The 8,824-nt window shown below is 35.5% G+C and overlaps 2 protein-coding genes across 4 annotated transcripts in view; one reads left to right on the top strand and one right to left on the bottom strand.

The window, feature by feature from the left end:
- Positions 1 to 1,023: 1,023 nt before the first annotated feature.
- Positions 1,024 to 8,824, bottom strand: part of LOC111491112 (ubiquitin carboxyl-terminal hydrolase 9-like) — a 10,856-nt gene continuing 3,055 nt past the window's right edge. The window contains exons 4-15 of one of the 2 annotated variants that reach the window (XM_023139871.1): positions 7,527 to 7,586; positions 7,338 to 7,433; positions 5,366 to 5,402; positions 5,022 to 5,293; positions 4,746 to 4,886; positions 4,088 to 4,258; positions 3,533 to 3,790; positions 3,237 to 3,385; positions 2,418 to 2,579; positions 2,031 to 2,360; positions 1,661 to 1,931; positions 1,024 to 1,549 (exon numbers count right to left, since the gene is read on the bottom strand). In XM_023139871.1, the coding sequence (XP_022995639.1) occupies positions 1,433 to 1,549; positions 1,661 to 1,931; positions 2,031 to 2,360; positions 2,418 to 2,579; positions 3,237 to 3,385; positions 3,533 to 3,790; positions 4,088 to 4,258; positions 4,746 to 4,886; positions 5,022 to 5,293; positions 5,366 to 5,402; positions 7,338 to 7,433; positions 7,527 to 7,586 (2,064 nt within the window). In that variant the 3' untranslated portion in view covers positions 1,024 to 1,432. Of the gene's footprint in view, positions 1,550 to 1,660; positions 1,932 to 2,030; positions 2,361 to 2,417; positions 2,580 to 3,236; positions 3,386 to 3,532; positions 3,791 to 4,087; positions 4,259 to 4,745; positions 4,887 to 5,021; positions 5,403 to 7,337; positions 7,434 to 7,526; positions 7,587 to 8,824 lie in introns of both variants that reach the window. The other variant, XM_023139870.1, reaches the window with a different exon arrangement.
- LOC111491120 (NAC domain-containing protein 12-like) overlaps positions 6,094 to 8,824 on the top strand; it is a 17,393-nt gene continuing 14,662 nt past the window's right edge. Inside the window, exon 1 of one of the 2 annotated variants that reach the window (XM_023139883.1) lies at positions 6,094 to 6,105. The gene's annotated coding sequence lies outside the window, so the exon portion shown is untranslated. Of the gene's footprint in view, positions 6,106 to 8,779; positions 8,790 to 8,824 lie in introns of those variants that run through there. The other variant, XM_023139884.1, reaches the window with a different exon arrangement.

Raw genomic sequence — 8,824 nt, 5'->3', positions numbered from 1 at the left:
AAAAAAAAAAAAAAAAAAAAAAAAAAAAAAAAAAAAAAAAAAAAAGAATCTCGACTCATTTTTTCTTTTCGGTTGAGTGCCAATATTTTGACTTTTGCTATTGTCTGATCTCTTTGCTTTCATACCTCTTATATTGTCAAGCATTTTTACAACGTAAAAGTAACCATATGATTGGAAAGTTTATTGAATCTACCACTAGTTACCCAATGGAGTGGGGTCGAACAACAAAACAACTGACAGAGCCATGTGACAAAAGAAAAAGTTGTGTTTATAATTTTTGTCATTTTCCATTTTTGTTTGCATTTCTATTTGATATTCTCAGCTGGATCTGATCTGTCAATATCTCTATCTCCATCTCTCATTTTTTTTTATCCTGTTTTTATTTTTTTAGTTATTAATAATTTTTGAGTTGGGTTCGTCGTTGGGCAAAATCTGGTGGATGGAATTCTTTTAATCTCTTTTTGATGCATTTCTATCTCCTCTACCGCTCATGGTTGATTCTAGTTGGATTTTTTTTTGAGATTTTCATTGATTTACTGATTTTTTTAGTTTTTCTTTACTAGCATACCCATGGGAATACAAAAGTTTCATCCCTAAATAGGAATTTAAGATCCAACTGAATATGGAAGTATTTGTATCTAATCGTGTAGCGTGACAATTAGGATTTGGAAATGGCCAAATAAGCACACATTATGATTATATAGATAGCCAAAGTTTTCGAAGATGCTGTAGTAAATCGACTAATTTTGTTGAGGTTGTAAATCGACTAATTTTGTTGATCATGAACAAAATCTCAGGATTCAGGCAACTTAATTTTCACTTTTAATCAAGTTTTAATGAATGATCTTACAGATTGTCTACAAAGAAATGTCTAAATATTATTATTAGATGTTGAACAGCCAACCTAGATTTACCAGTTCACCCATTATAAGTTCAGAAACAAAAAAATATTTAGTCGTTCAGAGAGAGCTTCAATTGTGATTTAAAATGACAACAAACAATGGTACTGGGTTAGTAGAAGTAGAAAGGGTTAGCCTAATTTTTGCATTACACTAAAAATTTCCTTGGGTTAATCAGTAACAACAGTAAACGTTGAGCAGCCACCATGGTAACAGCTAACAAACAAATGAATGGCAGCCACCACATTGCCATTAGAGGCAGATTTGCTACAAATCTACACGACCTGCCTAATCACAACAAAATTTATCTCAAGGAGTTAATGAATATACGCTTCTATGTACCTCTAAACTGTAGGACGCTTTTATGTACCTCCAAACTGTAGAATTCCTCGTTTGAACTATTCTATTTCTCCCTTTGATTGGCCTTCATTAATGCTTGAACCCCTTGTAGCAGCCGGAACGCAGCTGAAACAGCACAATCCAGAGTCATAATATCCATTTCTGGTGGAGGGCTTGTGATGCTTTTTTCCAATTCATTTTTCAACTCTTTGATAGAACAGCAAATAAGCAGCCGATGTCTTGATCTCTTCTTCGTCGACCGGGGAAACCTGACTGTCATCGAAGTGGTACCACCTCTTCTCATTGATTAACTGGATATATGAAAAACAGCTATCACACAAAAAGATCATTTAAATTAATAAGACCAAGAACACAATTATTGCTCAGGGATACGTAGAAAGAAGAAAAATGAAATCCTGTACCTTTGAATATGCAGTGTAGTGCCCTCGGCCAAGACCTCCATTATGGTTGCTAATGGCATATAGGTTGTATAAGTAAGATTTTCCATCATTGCTCTTCACATATTTGCTCAAGTCAAGATTGTGAATAGGGAAATCAACAAAGGTATCAAGTTTTCTTTTAAGGTATCTGCGGTATGAAAAACGTTTCAAGTGAAACACAATAATCTCTGGCAACTTCCACAAGTCTAACTTCTTTGTAGCCTGTCCATGTTCTTTGCACACAGGGCAGTACCTGCAAAAAGTGGAAATCTAAGATGGAGAATGAGACAAACTAGAATAGAATATAGTTAGAGCCACTACAAATTTTGGATATGAGGGAACATCATATTACCACATATCATCAGGACCTAAAGGTTCTTCAGTCAGGAATGCTTCCAAGCATGAAAATAAAGAGGTTGCTTCCTGCCGTGTTTTCTTCATGAACCTTGTCTGGTGAACAGGAGGAAGATCCTCGATGTAGCCCACGTCATATAGTTTACGTTCTCTGTCGGTCCAATCCAAGAAAACCTTTATAAGTGGACCATGTTTTATAGCAGAATCCTTGCCAATTGGCTTGCAGCTCACACCCCTATCATCGGTTAAAAGAAGTTGAAAGAATAACTCTTTTTCAGATGTCTCCTCTACTTCATTGTCCATTGACTGGCTCCTAGAAACAGACTGAGGACTGCAGTTGGCTGGTTCATCATTAATTTCAAAAACAAAGTCATTTTCTTTGCTACTATGAGATACAGTTGAAGAGTATGTTCTTCTCAAGGGAAAGAGGATCTTAGACACAGCTGCATTTATGCCAGCTCCACTATGGAACTCTTCTCCCAAATATGTGACTAAAGGAGTTCCGAAAAGCTTTCTCTCCAAGCCCTTCGAATGGTCTGTTGAGTATCTACATACCAAATGCCACATTAATAATATTCAAGCAAAAAGAAGAATATTAGTATAGAGTGACTATATCTAACTGACAAGTACCAATGTATTTTCTACCATATAAGAACCAGAATTGAACACACGAGAATCAATATAGAAAAAAAAAATCACTTTCTTGTTTGAAATACCAAAATTTTGAATGGACCACAAAGATCAAGATTTGCAAGTAACATTCTCTTGGTATGTGGAAGCTTCAAAGTTTGCTGTCACACTATCAAGTATGAGGAGACTTTTAGCCACTTATTCAGCGTGATTTCATTTCCAAGGAACGGTATTTTAACCTTCAATTAGAGCAGCCTTCCAACTGAAGCAATCTATAGAAGATCTTTTGCAACTAGATAAACTCTTTGATCAAACTCATCTGGAGGTTGGTTCTCCAAAGGCAATCATTGGTGATGCATACTTTTTATTTCTCATCATTTACAAAAATCCAATAAAAGAGATATAGAAATTACTCAGACAGCCCTGTACAGCAAAAAGGAGCAAGTAAAACATGAACTTAATTACAGAGACCAGAACGACAAATTGTGAGGCAGCAAAGTGGGCTTAAAAGCTTGCTAAAATTCATGCTTCATATCAGACAACTACATAAATAGAATATTACAAGGAAGCATACTTTTCCAGCGATCTGTGAATGATCTCTAGCTTTGGTCTTCCAGATTCCCTTTTTGGAAGGCGAAAGGCAACTAGATACTCTTCATCTTTAATTGAGGCCAAAAATTCAAGAGGGTTATCAAAATATCGGTAAATCTTGTGATCATAAACCTGACAATGAAAAATTTAGAACTTCAGTCAAAACTACACACACACACACATCACAACAAAAAAAAAAGGACATCATACATCAAGATGAACATTAATTGTAATATAAGAAATAAGAAAGCAGAAACCAAACGTATGTCACATACTTACCTCTACAAGCAGAAGATCTTCATCACTCTTCAAGCAGCACGCTGTAGCCAATGCAAGGGTGAGATCCTTGGTGCAATCATGTCTTTGTACTGTCACAGTGTATGGCATTGGAAGACCACTACCGTCACCATAGAACACACTCACTGTCACACTGCGGGTGACAGTTGAAGGTAGCGGCAATGACAAATACATAAATGGATCAAAAGTAATGGAGATCTTTCTACAAACTGGACAAACCAATGTTGACTTATATTGACCCTGTGAGTTAAATCAATTATACATGATTAGAAAGTAAACAATAATTTAAATAACTAGATAGTCCAAACCAAAAACTAACTTAAGACATCCCATCAATCTCTACTAGTTAAAGATGAAACATGTAAATGACTTTAATTGAAAGATTAAAAAGGATAATGTAACTTATGAGAGTAAACATGAGAACTTCTTGACACGGTTCATATTTACATCACAAACTACAGATCGTGCAACTTAGAACTACCTGCAGTGATTGACACAGCAACATGGTATCTCCAACATATATCAAAAGCTACTTACTTGACAAACATCCACAATTATAGAATCATTTCGAGCTTTATGGTATCTCCAACACTCGTCCGCAACTTCTACATCTGGACGACCATCAGAATCCTTTGTTTCAAAATAAGGTTTCCTCTTAACACGATTCAAATCTTCATGCAGACCATCCAGTAAGAATGCAAGAAGTTCCTAGAGACAGACATCTAACCTAGGTTAGGATCTACAAAAACAAATTGATGCACTATGTATGAACGAACACATTCATAATCAGAAATTTGAAATGAATTTCCTTGAAAATTATAGCCAAATCAACTACTTCCATTAAATTGAATTTCAACTGAAGTAGGTTCTCCTCCGCTTGAGCAAGAAAAAAAAATTGTAAAGTACTAATTCTGGTATTTGTAGTTTTGTCCCTATAGTTTAAAATAGTAATAATTTTGGTCCCTGTCCATTTTCATCTTATTTTTCCCAATCACAGTATCAGCACAACACCACCCTCCATAAATTTCTTGAAATATGGTTGTATTTTTGTATGAAAGAGTATTCGTTGTGCATAGAATTCGTGTGAGGTTTTGCAAACACAATAATAGCATCCTAATTGTGGGAGCGTAGAGAGATCACTTAGGAAAGGAGCGACTATATAAAACAAAAGGAGTTCTATAAATATGGTACTAACTTGGGAATCGTGCTGGTTATAACCACTGAACTGGGGAGCAAAACGAGCTAACTTTCCCTTAAATGCACGTGGTGCAATTGAGCTTTGTCCTGGCAACCATAATTCCCTCAACAATTCACCAAAAGCAAGGGCAAACACTCCCTGCAGAAACATTGAGTATACCCACAAAATCAAGTTTAACTTCCAGTAAAAAAAAAAAAAAAAATCGAATGAATAATTAAAAACAGTCTTAATAAAAAGAGAAAATGAAGACCAAAGATGAGAAAAGCCACCTACGTGCATTCCCAAAGGATTGTCGGAGTTGATCTCTTCAGAATAATCTTGTAAAAAATATTCTACAAAAGGTGGCGTATGAACTAAGCATTGAAGGGCACTATTCATGAAACATGTATTTCCTAAATTCTGCAACCCTGTCAAACCACCCCTCTTTCTGTTCTTTGCAGTACTACTAATGTCATTTCTATCATCCATGTCAGAAACTGATGTGCTTAAAGAACTTCCCTGATTACCATAACTGGATGAATGTCCATTTGACATCACTGCACCCCCTGCAATTGACAATGGTGACCATGAAGGTTCAAGGGCTACCAAAGCTAGCTCGTTTTGAGTGGCATCCATACCGGTCTGAGGAGTAATTCCATCAACTTCAAGGAGGATCTGCAGAAGAGTGAATATAAGTACATGAAAATAGATAAATTTAAAATGAACATCTCCAACAAATTGAATGCAGAACCAATGTGCTCGGATGCATTGCTGATTTAGAACATAATATTTCATTATGGAAAAGAGAGACAAAAAAACTTAAGTGTACATAATTGGATAAATGCTTAACATCCCCAATGGTAATCAAATAGGACAAAGTAGTGTCTCTCTTGCTTGCTCTCCAAAATGTTCAATTGTCTCTCAGTCGAGATGCTACTTTCTGCTGGTTAATGATTCAGGATCCCTCCTCTTAATCTCTCCAGCTTCCTTACAACCAAGGATCAGCTGTACATCCCCTTCCTCCTCATTCGTGCAAGGTGACTTGGAGTCTCAAAATCTCTAAGAATTAGATTCTTCATATGGACTCTCTTCCATTGTGGCTTGAATAACAGCAGATGCCATTCAAAGGAACCATGCTCACATACTCTGTCCATTGCAGTGAATTTTTGTAATCCCCTTGTCCTAGTGGTTCTCCCTCTGTTTTTGTACTTCTCTTTTATCATCAACAGTTGTTTCTTGAAAAAGAAATGTGCTTTGCAAATTCAGGAGAATGAAGAGGCAACCAAAAGAATTATTCTCTCTATATCACCACGCTTTGAAATTTCACTCTACGCAAATATTTGAGGCAAAAAGAAAAAGAACACACACATACACACACATCATGATCGCAGTCACCGACATCATTAAAGGTAAATTTTACCATTTCAAACATTTGTTCTTTCCAAATCAAGTTAATAAACACATAAATTAGCTCCTAGACGTGTTCAAAAGTTATTCAGGAAAGATTTACGAGGAACAAGATCCCCAAAGGATTGGTTATCGACATTTTAAGCATCAAAGAAAAAGCATCTCCTAATAGATAACAAGGATGAAAGAGGTGAAACATAGACACAACCAAAGCCCCACAAAGCAATACCTAAAAACATAGTTTAAATAAACATAGTTTAATCACAAAGCCCAGCCACTTATAACTTTGCTTATCACTCCTTCCTCATGGACTCGATCTTCTTCCAGAAATCTCAACCCAATTATCCATCTCATGTTCAAGCTATGAACCCCTTCATTCTCCTTTCCTCAAAACCCCAATACAGGCTTTTAATATCAGTTCCAACTCTGATAGGAGATAGATACAACTAATTTTCCTTAAAAAATTGCGTTTCATCCAACAAGTGCTATCCAATTGTACACTCAACCAAGAAAATCCAGAACTTTAAGTGGTGTAGCACATTCAAATTTGATAATTTTCAACTATCATTCAAGCTTTTTTTTTTTCTTTTCTTTCTTTTTTTTTTTTATTTTATAAAAACTATCATCCAAGAATAATGATGTCTAGTGTGAATTGTAAACGAAGTCATAGTCAGCAAAATAAGGATGAACATTCATTTAAAATAGCCACTCATAAGGATCCATTGGAACATAGGAAATGAAAGCAAGGAAGAGACATCCCCTATCCATACACCCTCCCCAAAGTTAATCCTTCTTGGATCAATATACCCATAAAATAAAAACATTGAATAAGTAATCACATGTTGATCCATCTGCAAGTCTAGAACATGCTGCTCATGGCATACCCTTAAAAATGTACCCAAGCTTTCTAATAACCCACCAGAAATTTAAGTGATATAGCACATTCAAATTTCATGATTTCACTACCATCAAGCTTTCTAATAAAAACCATCATCCAAGAATAATGATGTCTAGCATGAATTGTTATATTCAGTCAGCAAAACAATGAATGAATGTTCACTTAAATTAGCCACTCGTAAGGATTGATTGGAACATAGAAAATGAAAGCAGGAAAGAGACATCATCTATCCATACACCCTCATCAAAGCTAATCCTTCTTGGATCAATATACGCATAAAATAAATACATTGAATAAGTACTCACATGTTGATCCATCTGCAAGTTTAGTTCTTCAAGGGTTTGGCTCGTCCCATCCAATACTGATTGTTTCCATTTGTTGAAGTAGTCCCATATACACGCCTGCAAGTTACCAAAAAGCAGTGATCCAAAATAGTTGTAAAAGATAATACTAACATGTTCCCATATCTACAAACAAAAAAGAAGTTCACAGACCTCTTTTTGCTCTACTCCTTTAAGTGCAAACACCTTCTCACGAAGATCAGATATGGTGGCCTGTGTTGCAGAAAGAGGGTAAGCAAAGTTCTGCAGTTGCTGATAGTTCACATACACTGAAGACTAAGACATATATGCACATAGCTCGACTTGAGCACATAAAAGTCAAACTTGTACCAAGACCTAATGAAATCTATTTTTTTTTAGTTTTCAAAATTGGGCTTGGATTTTGAGAACACTTTTAGAAAGTAGACCAAACCAAATGTATATCAAGCGGACTTCCGTTCTCCCAAAGGATTTTTTTTTCATCATGAACTTTCATCTGACTTTGGGTGAAATGACTAATGCAAATATTTCAATCTACTTTAATCATCAGAAAGCACTGCATTAACAAAAGTAACCCATGGCCTCAAAAGACCAAAGAAACTACAATGCATCATGCTAATGGGGTTAAAAGATAAAGCACAAGCTCATAATCCAGCGATTAGATGAGATAAGTATCCCCAGGAATCCAATGCATTCTGGGAAAACAGAAAATCATATACAGATTAACTATACAATGGACACACAATCTTTAATGCGATAAAATCTTATTACACCAGTGAGGTTGGAAAATTTTTCTGGAATCAAAAGAATATTTCAACATAATAAGGACCCACAAATAAGGGCAAAGACGAGGTAAACAAGAAGTAATATATTTGAACAGAGGGCCAATAGGATCTTGTAGTTAAAAAATGCAGCAACAAGCTAAGCAAGCAAAAGTTTCTGAAAATAAAGAAGGAATTCAATCCAACACAATTAGCAGTTATTTGCAACTCTTTACATGTTTTTATTGTTCAAGGAGTAACAAGAAAATTACATAGCGATCTCCTATGAAATAATTATCAAGCAATTACAAAAAAAGATAAGATTTCATACACCAAGAAGAGTCCCCCACTCCTTTGAGAATGGATCTCCCTCTTTTATTACAGTTGCAAATTCTAGATTTTCTTTTTCCCGTTGACAAATGCTAATCTGAAGATAACAAAGGTTGGAACTTGTGCTAATGCAAGTGGCTTTTTGGTAGAGAACTAGCCAAAAATAAACTATATCTGTTCTTTGTTATTTTTTTATCTTCCCCCAGCCATGAAAATGACAGATTAGTCAGAAGTTGGATGCTATGGGGAGTTTTCCACTTAGAGCTCTGCTACTAAGGCTTTAAAATGAAGGAAATTCTGAAAACAGAAATACTCAGTTCAAACCAGACGACACACACACACACACATATATATATTTCATTCTTTTGCTTCTTTAACTCC

The sequence above is a fragment of the Cucurbita maxima genome, unplaced genomic scaffold, assembly GCF_002738345.1.
Source record: "Cucurbita maxima cultivar Rimu unplaced genomic scaffold, Cmax_1.0 Cma_Scf00016, whole genome shotgun sequence".
NCBI classification, from domain to species: domain Eukaryota; kingdom Viridiplantae; phylum Streptophyta; class Magnoliopsida; order Cucurbitales; family Cucurbitaceae; genus Cucurbita; species Cucurbita maxima.
Note: the sequence above shows the minus strand (reverse complement) of the source record. Positions and strands in the feature narration are given on the sequence as shown.